The sequence below is a fragment of the Monodelphis domestica genome, chromosome 2 (assembly GCF_027887165.1).
Source record: "Monodelphis domestica isolate mMonDom1 chromosome 2, mMonDom1.pri, whole genome shotgun sequence".
In the NCBI taxonomy this organism is placed as follows: domain Eukaryota; kingdom Metazoa; phylum Chordata; class Mammalia; order Didelphimorphia; family Didelphidae; genus Monodelphis; species Monodelphis domestica.
In genome coordinates this window covers 532,214,929-532,230,551 of record NC_077228.1, presented here as the reverse complement: position 1 = coordinate 532,230,551, position 15,623 = coordinate 532,214,929, and the positions used below count along the sequence as shown (strand labels likewise).

The 15,623-nt window shown below is 46.1% G+C and overlaps 1 protein-coding gene across 1 annotated transcript in view; it reads right to left on the bottom strand.

Moving 5' to 3' along the window:
- EFHD1 (EF-hand domain family member D1) overlaps positions 1–15,623 on the bottom strand; it is a 48,201-nt gene that overhangs the window by 13,873 nt on the left and 18,705 nt on the right. Inside the window, exon 2 of the mRNA XM_001373703.4 lies at positions 9,901–10,048. Coding sequence (XP_001373740.2) covers positions 9,901–10,048 — 148 coding nt within the window. The remainder of the gene's footprint in view (positions 1–9,900; positions 10,049–15,623) is intronic.

Here is a 15,623-nt window from a genome sequence, read left to right as displayed (position 1 = left end):
CCCTGCCCTCAAGGAGCTGACATTCTAAGTGGGAGCCAACACATATGGATACGTAGAAACCTGCAGAAAATAGATATGAGCTCATTTGAGAATGGGGGGAGGACATCAGCAAAGAGTTTGTGCCAAAGATGGAGCTTGGAGAGTAAGTAAGAAGGTCAGTTTGACTGGCCAACAGAGTTATGGGAAAGGGAGGAAGTAATGCCTCCTCAGGCTGGCCTGGGAACTAACGGGATTGTGGATTTGCTCTTGGAGGTAAGAGGGAGCTCCTAGATTGATTTCTTTCAGGAGTCTAGAACTTAAGTCATTCTTTCAGGAGTCTAGAACTTAAGTCAACCAATTCCCCACTTCACAGGAGATGGGCTAGAGCTGGAAAAATCAATAACCATTGATTAAGCCCTCATTCTTGGAGATGGACTCAAGGATCGTTCACCTTGGAAGCAAATATAATAAATATATAGTTATTAATATAAAGTTCAAATCTAGACCTAGACACTTAACTCTGCCATCTGAGGGACTCGGTTTCCTCATCAGGAAAAAGAGTTGATGACCTCAACCGACCCTAAATCTCTAAGTCTGAGATCTGTGTTCCCAAATAGAAAGTTCAATAATGATGACGATCGCCGACATTTATGCAGCATTTTAATGTCTACAAATCAAAGCCGTGCATTGTCTCTGAGGCCCCATTTTACAGATGGTCGGCCCGACTTCCCGTTCCTGGGTCACCTGGCTGCCAGTGGAATTCAGGATACAGACAGTAGACCCAACGTAAGAGGTAGAAGAGAAATGCTAAGTAGGAAGAAGCACAATGAATTTAGGCTTCCTTCCTGCAAGGAAGATCCTGATTATTCCCATTTTCGTCCATGGAGGGGAAGGTCAAGTCCTGAAGAAGCTTCCCATCAGTTGGAGAAAGAATTGCCAATGTCGGCTTTTGGAAGGGAAGGAAAGCAAAGCTTCCTTCCAAGAAGGGTCTTCTTTCTTGGTAACTAAACCCAATTAGAGCCAACCCACTCAGAGAGGATCCTTGGGCTCCCTTAGCCCAGGGATCTCCTGTGCTCAAGCATCCTCTCCTCCTGACCAAGTCCCATAAAGGGATTGTCCTTCAGGGCTGTCCCAGCTGCAGTCAGGGGTCAGAGGTTGGGATGGCTGTGATGGGACCCGGCAGCATTGGCCCCACCCTCCAGGCCAATTAAAGGAGCAGCCTCAGTTTGAAAGAGTTTGTGTTTCCATAAAGTATCTTCAAAGCTGCTGTTTAATATGCGTGGGGGGGGGGGGGGGAAGGGGAGAGAATAGTGTTTGAGGGAGGGGTCCTCCCTCTTTAATATTCATCAGAACACCCAATTCCAGGCTAGTCTCCTAGTTTGGCTTCCTATTTATAGCCTTCAAAGGCTGGAATGCAAGGGGAAGAATTGGCCAAGATCCCAGGCAGGACTGTCAAGAAGTGGAGGGAGGAAAAGGGGGCAGAAGCTGGGTAAAAGACAGCAAATGTCCCAAGTTTCTTTAGACAAGCTAGAAAATGTTTTTGTGAACTCCTTTAATGGAAATGCTCCCCGCCCCACCCCAGCCCCTCCTCTTCTGCTCATTAAGTCAGCCTTGGGAATAATGGGACAAAACCATCATTGTACAGTCCTGGCTGGTCACCCACATCCCAGCCCCCAAACCTCTTCCCACCCAGTTTGGGAGGATCTGGTGGAAGTCAGTCCTCTGGACCACTGGCCTCCCAGCCTCAGTTTCTCTCCAAGACCATCTAACCTCAGCTGCCAGGATCTTTCTAAAGCCCCAAACTGACCGTGAGCTATACTATCCCTGCTCCATGACTCCCAGTGACACCCAATTACCACCAGAATCCAAGGGCTTCAGCCCCTTCAGCACCTGCCCCCTCCCTCCCTTTCCAAGTCTTCCTCTAGTGCAGAATGAATTCAGCTGCCTGCCTCACTTGCTCAGTGCTCTCTCTCTCCCCCCGCCATGCCTTTGCCCTGGCTGGCAAGGACAGCCTAGAATTCGAGAGTGCTTTCCTCTCCCTCTTCTGCCCTGGTGGTTTCTTTTTCAAATACATTCTTGGTTTCAGAAACAAAAAGAAAACATTGTTATCCTGGTCTTTACCAGGACCAAGTATAGGAAGGCATCCTGGTAGCCTGGAGGGAGAGCTCTGGCTCTTTTCTTCTGATTTAAAAACCCCTCACCTTCCATCTACTGCTTCCAAAGCATGGGGGTAAAGTGACTTGCCCAGGGTCATACAGCTAGGAAGTGTCCAAGGTCAGAACTTCCCAGCTCTCAATCCCAGGATCCACCTTGCCACCCCTTCCTTGTTTCTTTACTAAAGAAGAATTCGAAGCTCTCAACAACCATGTGAAAATGAAAGCTCTTCTGAGACCTCACCTCACACCCAGCTGACTGACAAAGATTACAGAGGAAGGGTTCGGGGATCTGGAATTATGCCCAGGAAGCCATGAGATTGAGCACTATCTCTGATCCTCAGACTCGCTGCTGGGTCCTTCACACACTCCTCCTCTCCACCAAAGAGACTAAAGGCAGAGAGAAAGTACAAATATCTTTAGGACTTTTTTGGGTATCCAACAATGGGGGGAAAGCTAAGCAAATTATGGTATATGAGACTTAAAAGATGATGACAGGCAGCTAGGTGGATAGAAAGCCAGCCTTAGAGACAGACAAGAGGACCTGGGTTCAAATCTGACCTCAGCTAGGTGACCCTGGGCAAATCACTTAATCCTCATTGCCGGGTCCTTGTTACTCTTCTGCCTTAGAACCAATATTTAGTGTTCCTTCTAAGACAGAAGGTATGGGGTTAAAAAAAGAGGGAGGTGAGATGGATAGTCTATGACCGGATGCAGAGTGAAGTGAGCCAAGCTAGGAGGTCAATTATAGAAATAGCGTGAAGCCAAACAACTTGGAAAAGTCAGGATTTAATAACCAAACTGTGGTTTGGGAGGATGGCAGATGAATTCCTGCCAGAGAGGTGGGTGCCTCAAACTGCAGAATGGGACACCCATCTTTGGCCAAGGCCAACGTGGGAACTTGTTTGACCTTTCATATTTGTTATGAGGGTTTTATTTGTATTAGCTAAAAATATATACTCGTTTGGGGGAGGAGGGAGAGAATGAATACTTGTAAAAATATAATGAAAAAAGGAGTCTTGGCCCTAGAGACAGAGCCACCTCTAATGCATGCTACCTGGGAAATAGCCTTGGGGCAATTCCCTGGGCCTCAGTTTCCTCATCTGTAAAATGAGCAGGTTGCACCAGTTGGATGGCACTGATCTATGGACCTTTGAGATTGTTGAGTCTAGAGTACTTTGTCGTTCTATATTCTGGGGTGCTTCCCAACTCTGATGTCCTCATCTGACATTTCTGCTCTATCTCTCCATCTAGTAGTGGGGAGCTCAGCACTTTAGAAAGCTGTCTTTTGCCCATCCATTCTCAGTGATTCTACACCTGCTCCTGCAAAGTTTTCCCATTCTAAAACACACAAGAATGAATCAGAACCTGATGAGACCACGCCCCAAAGAGCTGTCTGTCTGTCTCTCCCTCCCGTCTTAGCCAAGACTCAGTGCCCCCATTTCTGCCCCTCGGTCTGCTCGGGCAGCAGATACTGCCCTCTCCCTTAAATTACCAACCAGTGACCACTCCAATGCCATGGAAAGCCTTACCCTTCTTGGCCTTTCTGCAGCCACCTTCTTTTCCTGCTAGGTTTCTGGGACACTCCTGTCTTCTGGTTTCTCCTTGTCTACCTGACTTCCCCTTTGCTGGATCTTTTTCCCATCATACCCACTAACTTTGGGGGTTCTCCAAGAGTGTGTTTCCTGGCCCATTTTATCTTTTCCCTCCATACTCTTTCTTGGTGTACTCATCAGCTAGCACCTTGAGGCTGGGGATTCCTTGATCTGGATAGCTCTAGAGCCCCAGGCTCTCCCCTGAGTTTTGGGAGCTCCTGGGACAACTCCAGGTTGGCCTTGCTGAAAGAAGCTGAGCTCATTATCTTTCCTCAAAAGCCCAGCACTATCCCGAACATTCCTATTAAGGCTGAGGGCATCACCCTTCCAGCCACTAAGTTTGCCAATCCAGTTCCTCATGTCCGTGTTTACAGCTTCTATGTCGCTCTCTCCCTTTATATTTATATCTATATCTATCTACATCTACATCTACATCTACATCTACATCTACATCTATCTCTATATATGGAGAGCAAGCTGGAGAAATAGACAGATAGACCACTAGTCCAGGATCTCATCCATCCTCTGGATAATGGCCTCCCAGCCTCAGCCTCTCCCCAAGCCCATCCAACCTCAGCTACCAGAGTGATTTTCTTAGAACCCAAAGCTAACCATGTGATATACTATCCCTGCTCAGTGAATCCTAGCGGTGCCCAATGACCTCCAGAATCAGAGCAGCAATGTGTTTTTCAATTTGCCTCAGTTTCCTCATCTGAAAAACAAACTGAAGAAATCTAGTATCTTTGCCCAGAAAACCCCAAATGGGGTTGGACAGAACAACAATCCTCACATAATCTTCCATTGTCTACTCATATACAGGATATCTACCATCTTTGAACCCTGGACTATTTCTGTCTTTCTCTCTATCCTTGCTGGGAGTACATGCTGGGCCCCAGGCTAGGCAGCTGACAAATGCTCATGGCCTGACTGGCTCTATAATCCTTAAGCTTTGATGAAGGTCCCTCTAAGGTTCCTCCAAGCCCTGGCAGTCTGATCTATGGTCTCATCCAACTTAAATGTCCAATGGATTCAATCCAATCCAGGACCGCACAAGGAAGCAAAAATCAGCTTTAAAACAAAGCCTGGGGAGGATAGCAAGTTCTCCTCAAGAAATCCAGGAAGTGCACCCCAGAAGAGGTCACGAATTGATCCCAACAACTGGCTCTCGGTTCAGTTGGCACCAGATACCAGCTGGGCACTCAGTTGCTCTGGAGCAAAAGGCACCTGCTCTCACTTGGGCAGCTGGCGCCTCTGGGTTGTTGGCTCCCTCTTCTCAGGGCTCATCCCTGACATGACGGGTCTCTCCTCTGGGTGAAGGTGGCCAAAGTTCTTAAAAATCTAGACCCAGATGATCAGGTGCTGAGATCTAAGAATGCTGCGTGGAACGTGGCTTGGCACGGCTAAGGATGTGTCCACTGAGTAAGGAGTGGCAAACATTGCTGGCATTTAACTGTGCCAGGCATCTTGACCTCCAGAAGCTTCCAGGATCCATTCAATAAACATTTAGTAAGTGATGATTATGTGGCATGTATAGGGAGTTTGGGAAAGACAGATAGGGGTGGGGGTGGCAGTAGTTTTTCCTGGGCTGGCTGCCTCTGCCCTGTCCACGGTGCCCAGCACAGCCCTCTCTCCTGCATCTACCTGGGATTTATTGGCTGCCCTTCCCCCTCTAAACACTGACCCCCATTATCTGATGTCTTCTCTGCCCAGCTACCAGCAGTATCACCCTACTTGTGGGCTTAAATGGGACAAATAAAGGACAGCAAATTGTTTTCTGCTCATCTAATTCTTTGGCAAAGTCCTCTTACACACCAGAAATAGACCACAATAATACTGAAGAGCCCCAGCTTTGTGCTTTTGAGAACCTGGATTTGAATCCCTCCTCTGACACCTCCCTCATCCCTGGGACCAAATCCCTCCTCCTCAGTGGTCTTCAGTCTCCTCCTCTGTACGATGGACAGATGGTAGGGGTAGTCTTGGGACCAAGCAAGGTCCCCTCCAGCTTGAAATCTGAATTCTATTTCTAATTGGGGTAAAGGAGGGACTTTCCACTGTAAACTTGTTTACCTCCCCTCATGAGGGAGTAACTCTTTGGCCTCTTTTGTATTGCCAGGACTTGGTTCCAAGCAGAAGAGCAGTAAAGGTTAGGCAATGGGAGTTAAGTGATTTGCCAGGGTCACACAGCTGCTAGGAAGTGTCTGAAGCCACATTTGAACTCAAGACCTTCTGTCTCTAAGCCTGCCTCTCAATTCTCTAAGACAACTAGCTAGCAACCCCCCTAAAATTAAAATCTTTTCCAGGGAGTTTCCAGGGAAGGTTATAAACCTCAAACTGAAAGGAATCTCACCCAATTGCCTTGTCCTTTTTTAGTTGAGGAAACTGAAGTTCAGGGGAGGGCCCATCCCAAGATGAGAGTCAGTCAAAAGCAGAACTTGAATTGCGGCCTTTCTCACACTGAGACTAGCCCTTAACTCCACTTGACCAAGTTACCTTCTCTCCTCCATATACAAATACATTTACCGGGGCAGCTGGGTAGCTCAGTGGATGGAGAGCCAGGCCTCGAGACGGGAGGTCCTAGGTTCAAATCTGGCCTCAGACCCTTCCCAGCTGTGTGACCCTGGGCAAGTCACTTGACCCCCATTGCCTAGCCCTGACCACTCTTCTGCCTTGGAGCCAATACACAGTATTGATTCCAAGACAGAAGGTAAGAGGGTTATTAAAACAAAAACAAAAACAAAAAAAAAACAACAAATACATTTACAAACACACATTTAACTCCAAGAAGTAATATAATAAGTAGATATATCTAGAGACACAGAGAGCACCATTCCAGATGAGGAAACTGAGGCCAATGGGACCTACTCAGTCTCATATCTGGCAGAGAACTAACTGGGACTGATGAGCCTGGGACTCAGAGCTTATGAATCTGGAACCATCCTTCTCATTAGAGAAGCAAGTTTAAAATGAAGCTTAATTTAAAAGGGCAGCCAACAGTGTTTACTAAATGTCTACTACAAACATTTCAGAGCTAGGGACTGCACTAAACACCAGAGTAGGTGGAAGGCAATCTCGGAGTGGAGGAGAGGAGGAAGCATCATTCTCCATTCCTCACTCTCTCACCAAGGCCTGTCCTTTTCTCTTCTAGACCATCTCTAATCAATTTCACCTCTGTCAATTTCCTCTGCCATCATCTCTAGTCAATTTCCTCTGCCATCATCTCTAGTCAATTTCACCTCTCTACCATCTCTACTTCACTTCTGCAACATCTGTCCCCTGGACACTCCCCTGGACTATTTTGATAGCTTCAAGATTATTCTGCCAGAGGGTAAATCTGCCTTCCATGCCAATCCTGATCCAAGTTTCTCTCTCCCTACACCAATCCAGATAGTATGAACCTAAGGGACTGGCCTGATAGTGCCCCAGCCAGTAATCAGAAAGCTCAGCTGTGGGGAGGTTAGCTTTGGACATACTGAGCTTGAGCTTTCCATGGGGTACCCCATTGGAGAAGACTAATAGGCACTTGGTGATACGGTACTGTGCAACTAGGTATCACAAGGTAGAAACTAGAGCTAAATATATAAATCTGGGAATCAACTACACATTGATGCCAACAGACCCCATGAAAGTCCCTGAGGTCATCAAGTGAGACAATCCAGGGGGACAAGGCAAGGGAAGAGCCCTGGAGGATACCCAGGATTGGGGGAAGTGATAGGGGAAGCATTAACTATGATAGGGAAGGGAGGAGATTGAAGCCAGGCCAGGGATGAAGGCCTGGGAAAGCCCTGAGGGCTGGGCTGGAGGGATTGGAAGTCAGAGTGAGGATGAAGAGGAGGATTTGTTTTACAAGGTTGTTCACTTACAAAACCCAACAATATAGAAATCATGGGTGATAACACATGCACAACCCAGACTGAATTGCTTGTCAACTCTGGGAGGAGGAAGGAAGAAGGGAGAGACAACATGAATCTCATTAACTCAGCTGCAAATTTGTTATTAAAATAAAGATAAAACTTTAGAAAAATAACAGAGAGAGAGAGAGAGAGAGAGAGAGAGAGAGAGAGAGAGAGAGAGAGAAGGGTTTGGGGCCGTAAGACAGAGAGAAAGATGGAATGGAATGAGATTATGGCATCACTCTTCATTATCAGGAAGCTTTTTGGTAAGTCATCTATATCTTGGGTGTAATTAAAGAAAAGTAAAGCAAAGAATAATGATACTAACAAGAACTCACTTTCCCAACTTATTCCCTCCATGACATCTCTAGAGACAGCAGAGAACAGAGCACTTGATTTAGAGTTGGAAGACCTGAGTGCAAATCCACCTTGACTAATTACTAGTTATATGATCCTGAGCAAGTCAGGTAACCTCTGCAGTTTCCTCATCTGTCAAATGAACATTTATTTGGTCTGTGAGTGGCCCCCAAGATCTTCAGCTCTAAATCCTTTGCCCTTTTCCTCATCTGAAAAATGGCTCTAATACTCCCACTGCCATTGACCTCATGAGAGTTCTCATGAGAAAGGTGTCTGCTGATGTCCAAACGTCCACCTTCTCGTGTTTCTTATTCTTTGAAGATAAGAGAAGTTTAAAATAACTTTTTCTTATCTTTCTTCCTCTGCCACCCACCAAGATTTGTACTTGGTTACTGAAAATACTCTCAGCTGGGCATCTAAACCCTAACAGTCCCTGGATTCAGGAAGGAGATAAACTGTTCACCCTCCCACCGTGGGTGCCTGAATATAGCAACTGAGCAAGACTGAGGGAATTCTGGGCAGGTGGTGGGAGAAGGCTGCCCTGGAGTGACTGGCTTCAGCCAGGCAGGTCGATTTGGTCACACCACACCCTCTCTATTTCTGCTCCCAGAAGTCACAGCATCCCCCCCATCCCCCACGTCCCCACAAGGGATCCTTTGACAATTCTCCCTTCTCAGAGACTTGGAACCAGCAGGGACCTCAGAGGCCCCTTCACTTTACAGAGGAGGAAACTGAGGCTTAGAAAAGTGGTGTGACTTGTTCAAGGTCACTCAAGAACCAAGAAATCAGAGGTGGACTATGAACCTGGGCCCTCTGATCATAGATCCAGATGAAAGAACTCCTTTCATCATAGTATTAAACTGAGGATGCTTCCTCAATGTTTCCAGTTTGAGAGGTTAAATGCCATCCAGACAATAAGTAGAAGAGGCAATATTTGAACTTAGAACTTGTGACCTAGGCTTGGGGGCCTCCATGGGCATCTAGTCCCATGTCTTAGGTGACTTGCCCAAGGTCACCCAGGATTTCCAACATTTCTGATTTCTGTAATTCAGGGATCCCAGGCATAAGGAACACAAAGAAAGGCTCACTCTAAGGGAAGAATCTGGGGAGAGAAGGCAACAAACACATGGTTCTTTTGAGGTCTTCAGGGAACAAAGAATGGATGAAATAAGCCAAAACAGAATGGGGACAGGAATGGGAAAGAAGAGGTCCTGGGGGGGGAATCTGGGGGCCAGAGCAAACAATGGGGCAGGTGTAGCCAATCCAAGAGTAGCAATTTTCAGAGGAGAAGAAAGGCTTCTGTAGACCTCTAGTGTCTCAGGGGAGGCCACCATTAACATGAGAAAGCACCTGCCCCACTAGACTCCCTAACACAGGAAAGATCTCACCACCCTGGATTCCTGGGATGGAGAGCCTTCTGGGGGTCAGGCTCTGATCTCCCAGATCTCCAGGCCCAGACAGGCCTCTGGGCTCCAGCCAGCCTGGCTCACTAGCTTTTTGCCCCACATGCCATTTCCCTGGCTGATATGCATTCCGACCCGACCCCTGCCTTTGAGAAGTTCCATGGCTCACCTCTTGGAGGCAGCCTTCCATGCTTCCCTCAGCAAAAAAAGCTCTCTTCCTCCTCAAATGTTCCCAGGGGCCCCTGTGGTCTCTGCAGCACTTAGCACAGTGGCACAGAGGATGGAGAGCCAGGTCTAGAGATGGGAGGTCCTGGGTTCAAATGTGGCTTCAGACACGTCCCAGCTGAGTGACCCTGGACAAGTCACTTGACCAGTTCCTAGCCCTTCCCACTCTGCCTTGGAACCAGGACACAGTATGGATAGACACAGTGACTCCATTTCATAGGACTGATTCGAAGAGGGAAGGAAGGGAAGGGTCGATTGTCACCCTGGGAGGCTGGGAGAGGGCTGCAGTGATAAATACCTCCCGAAAGCTGAGCTTGCTGTCGAGGTCCTCATCCACCTCCCTGATCATTTCCTTTAGCCCCAGGTGGGTCTGGGGAGCCCCCAGCTTCTCCATCATCAGCTTCAGTTCCATCAGGTCGATGTAGCCATCCTTCCCAGAGTCATACCTGTAGGGTTCAAAGGAAGGGGCTGTTAGCAGATGGGAAATGGCAGATCCATTCCACTGACATTAAGGTTGGGGGTAGGGGAATTGTACATTCATAGGGATTGAGTTCAAATCCCACCTCTGATATTACTCCTATTACCCTGGCCAAGATGATTAACCTGTGTTGGACTCAGATTCCTTATCTGTAAAAAGAGGAGGAAGACTGCCTGGAGGAGGTGGCCTCTGAGCCATTAAGGCTTTTCAGATGACCTTAGGTCCCTTCCAGGCATAGACCTATGGTCTGTAAGCCCCATGGGGGCAGGGGCTGTCTCCTTGTTTGCCTCAGCACCCCTAGCCTAGCATTAGGCATTTCCCTTCCCCATGCAGGTCCCTTATCACTCATGAGAGGGTTGGACCCTCTCCTGCTCAGATGCCTGCACAAAGTGGATCCTCAGGAGTGTTTTTTGATTGATTTGGGGGAGACAAGTGCTAAACAAGGGGCAGAACCCTAAAATGTCACCAGTGCTAGTAGCTAGGACAAGAGCTCTAGATCATCTGCTCCAAACCTCCCCCCTCCATTTGCCAGATGGGGAAACAGAGGCCCACAGAGGTAAGGGGTGACAAGGTCCCACAGGTGGTCAGAATCAGCCATGGACTCAGCACCCTCTCCACTGGGCCACACTGCCTCACAGCACTTTAAGGTTCACAAAGTACTTTCCACATTTGGCTCGCTCACCCAGTGTGGTGGGTGCTATCATGATCTCCATTTTACAGATAAAAAGCCCAAAGTCCAGGGGGATTAGGCTACCTGCTTGAGGTTACACAGCTCATCAAGAATCTGAGATTTGAACTCATGTCTTTGAGTCCAGCCATCAGGTCAATAAGTGAAGCTGCCATTTCTACCCTGATCTGGATGAGGGAACTCAAAGCACTTACTAGTATGCGAGGCAAGAGCTGTTGCTTCTATCCCAGGACTCATCCCCCTTCACACAGTGAAGATAGAATGGCCGGTTTTACAGCATTTGGGGAGAACTAAGACTTCTGGTAGCCAGATGAAAATCTAATGGATCCAACAACCAAAAAAGAAAATGACAATAGAACTAGCTCAAACAGGCAGTTTGAGATCAACAAGAAGCCTGCAGTGCTAAGCTCTGGGACCTTTCTGACACCCCTGATGTGGGGAACTCACAGGAAGACACACCTCGGACTCTCTCCAAGATTGCCTGCAGTGGTTAGGTGACTTGGCCAGGGTCACACAGACCCTGTGACTGTGGGAGGGGATGGAATCAGGAAATAGAGCTCATGTGGACCCCCATTCAAGGCCAAATGATGCCCAGCTCTCTGCCCAATGGCAGATCCAATCTCACAAGTCAAAGACTTGCCACCTCAGGGAGTGTCTTGGATCCAGGGCGAGCTCTTGGAAGGGTCCTCACTGTATAAGAGGATGCTTATTATACTACTTGAACTCTTGTTCTGCCCCAAACTGACCAAGAGGGCCCTTTTCCCATGAAAGGCTTTATTGGTAAAAAGAAAAGGAAGGCTTCCTGGAGGAGGTAGCGTCTGAGCTGTTAAGGCTTTTCAGAGACTCCTAGTCCTCAAATAATCTCTGCAGCCTAAGCCCTTCCCTTTGAACTGACCTCTCAGAACTCTCCTCTGTGCCTCGTCTCCTAATGTCCAGGGTCTGTCCTCACTCCTCCAATCTTCTCTTCCTGGACCCTCTTGTTCTCTCTCTCATGACTCTACACAGAGGGAGCATCTCTCTAGAGCTAAGATGTCAGAGACCAACTAGTCCAACCTTCTCATTTCACAGATGAGGAAACTGAGGCCAGGAAGGTCTCAAGGCCACCAAAGCCAAGGTCATCAGGGACATGCCCTGACTTCTCTGCTTCTAAGGCCATTTTTCATTCTACTATATTATTGTTTTTTCCCATCTTCTCTCTCTCTCTCTCTCTCTCTCTCTCTCTCTCTCTCTCTCTCTCTCTCTCTCTCTCTCTCTCTCTCTCTCTCTCTCTCTCCCCCTCTGCCTGAATGCCCACTGGCATCTCAAACATGTCTACAACCGAAGACCTGAGAGTTCAAATCTTGGCTCTTATACCTGTGTGACCTTGAACAAGTCAATGAACTACTATGGGTCTCATGTTCCCATTCTGTAAAAGAAAGGGGTTGAATTAGATGGTACCTGAGGGCCCTTCTAACTCTTGACATTCTAGGGTTCTGTAAAAACATTATGGATGAAGAATTAGAGAAACTCAAAGATGGATGTGATTTTAGGGCAACCTGGGCCAACCTTGACCTGAAACCTCATTTTACTGAGCTGTAAAAATGGATTCCAAGGCCTCTGCTGTCCTTCAAGCTCCTAAGGGGTGATCTACAGCTAGGTGGTGCAGTGGTTAGAGCCCTGGGCTCAAAATATGGCATACTCTTCTTCAGGAGTTCAAATCTGATCTAAGCTGTGGGACCCTAGATAAGTCACTCAACCCTGTTCCTCTTCTGTAAAGAAATAGCAAACGACTCCAGTGTCTTTGGGAACCTGTGTTGGGGTTTTCTTGGCAGAGTCAGCCATGCCTAAAAACCAACTGAGCAGCAACGTGAATGGTTCTGGGATGTCGTCCATCCCAGTCACCCTCTTTGCCAATTGAACTTCTACCCATTCTGCAAGAGATCAATTCAAATGCCAACTTCTGCTCTCCTAGCCTTAGGCAAGAAGGATTCTTCTTAGAACTCGGAGTTCTTGGCTTTGTACCTGGATAAACAAACCATCTGGGCCCCAAGAAGCCTCCACTCTATCACCGCTTTCCTAAAGGTTGGTTGGATGGAGCTGAAGGCTGCAAGGAGAGAAGACTGTCAACAAGGGTGACTAGGAGGGAAGGCAAACAGGAGCCTCCGGGCAGAACAGGTGGCTCGAGTCATCTTCCAGATCCCATGGAGGAAGGAAGCGGGATGAACATTCCTAGAACATCTCCAATAGGAGGGCCTGAGGAAGTGCTTGAAAAATACTCTGGTGGGATCCAGTGGGACAGGATGAGAACTATTGAAATGACTAAACAGAGACAAAGAGAAGTGAAGTGACTTGCCCAGGATCTCATGGCTAATTTAATTTAATTTAATTTTGAGGCTGGATTTAAACTCAGGACTTCCCAACGCTAGGCCTCTGCACCTATGTCTAAATGGATGCATGATGGGTATGCAATCAGATGTAAACAATCAAGGTGAGGGGATTGGGTTTTTGGCCCAATTGTGCCAGGACAAGTTCAAGGCCTTACAAGGCTAGGAATTGAACAAATAATTACTGAATGGAATTGTTCTCAATGCTCTGCATTAATTAGGATTGGGATTAGGAGTTGGAGAGATTTTAAAGATTATTATTAATAATTAACATCAGTAAATTAATAAATAATATTATTAATAATTAATAATTTATTATTAAAATTAAAGTAATGATTAAAAGATAATTTAATCCCACCCCATCATTTTTAGAGGTGGAGAAACTGAGAACTCAGATCAGAATTCAGTTCCTGTGACTCCCAAATGGGGCTATTTTCATGATATCCCACAATTCCTCAACCGTTTATGTTTCTTGGCCTTCTCTGTATCTCTTATCTCTCTCAGCACAATGGCATTCCACTATGTTCACTGGAAATATGGGCTGTCTCCAGTTGAGGCACCTACAGATAAAGCAGCTATGAAGAGATTGAGGGATTTTGTAGCAGTATCTCAGGGTCAAAGGGTGCGAGTAGCTAGATAACCCATAGTGTAATGCCATATTCCTTTGTAGGAAGACTGTACCAAATCCACCAGAGCTAGTGAGTGGGTGGTGGGCCTGTTGAGTGAATTTGACCTTTTAAAAATCTTTTTTAAATTGTTTAAATTGTGCTCAGTGGATTGAGAGCCAGGCCTAGGTTCTGGGTTTAAATCTGATCTTAGTTGTGAGACCCTGGGCAAGTCACTTAACCTCCATTGCCTCACCTTTACAGTTCTGCCTTGAAACCAACACTTAGTATTGATGGAAGTATAAGATGGAAGATGAGGGTTTACATTTTTTAAAATAGCTTTCAATTATGTTTTTCTGATTATTTGAATGTGGCAATCATTTTTCTGGTGGCTTTTTGCAATGTGTGTTTCTTCACATGTCTATTAAAGCCTTTGACTTGTATGTTGAATAGCCAGGTATTTCCCATCATTGTAATAAATGTTTTGTTCCCTTTTCTTTTGTTTTTATCCTCTCAGACCTTCCCATAGTGTCAGATTTAGAACTGGAAAGAGCCTTATTAGATAGAGATTTAATTCAATTCCCTTATTTTACATATGAGCAAATTGAGACCCAGAGGTCCAGGGACTTGCTCAGATCACAGGGAGAATAAGTAGAACTTAAGATTCAAACCCACATATTCTGGGGCCCTTTCCACTATACTGCTTCCAATTTTTACCACCATGTTGTTCAATTTCCCCAAAAGATTTCATTGGAATGTGATCCCCTTTACTGATGTATGTTGGAAATAAAACCGATCAAGATTGAGACAAGTCTAGCTGTGGATGCTGAAAAATGGAAAATAGATAAAAGAATAGACATAGACACAAACCAACACCATTTCCTAAGAGGTCGAACAAGAATAAATACACCACAAATATAGGGAGACTGAAAGGCCCCACAAGTTGGTGTGAGCAAATCATTGATCTTATTGCTAAGTAGGAAGAAATGAGCAATGCTAGTTTAGAATAGAAACTTGTTTGGACAGCAGACAATTATATATGAGCAATATTATCTTGAAAACAGAAACAGGAAGGAAACACAAGTTACAGAAAGTTTACAAGAGACTCAACAGAACATAAGTTTATTGGGGCAAATTTTTCTTGGTATCTCCAGTAGCTTACACGTAAAAGGTGCTTATAATAATAATTATTATTACTATTATTATTATGATTATCCTTTATGTAGAGCCCACTACATGCCAGACACAGTGTTACGAATATTATCTCAGATCCTCTGGACCACCTGGGCAAATAAATAGGTGCTATTATCCCCATTTTACTGGGAAGAAAACCGAGGCTTCCCAGACAGGAAGTAACTCCCATAGTGAGTCTGGAAAAGCAGGCAGCCTGGAATTTTCTTTTTAAACCAAGGAACAACAAAACAACAAAACAAAAATAATAAGCATGGATCAAAGTCATACAGGTTTGGAATCCAAATTTTGGTGGTCTAGCTACAGATCACTTTAGCTATCACACGGCCCTTCTCTCAATCAGGGAAGAAGTGGGTTCAAGAGCCCACTTTTCAGACTTTTTTTCAGACAGCCAAACCAGAGAAATTGGAATTGTAGCCCAAGAAGGGAGCAAAAAACCAGCTGTTAGAGGCCAAGAGGTTATCCTTCCTTCGTCCTATAAATTGACACAGAAAGTCCCAATACACTCTTCTTGTGAGTAACTCCATTAACAGACATTTCTATGGTACTTAAAAGTTTGCAAGGTTCTGTACAGACTTGTAGACTAGAAGAGGAAGCCGAGGCTGAGAGATAAGTGACTTATTTTGTCGATGGGTCACATAATTGACTTGTCCAAGGTCACAAGGTTTCAGAAGTCAAAACCCACTCAAACCCAAG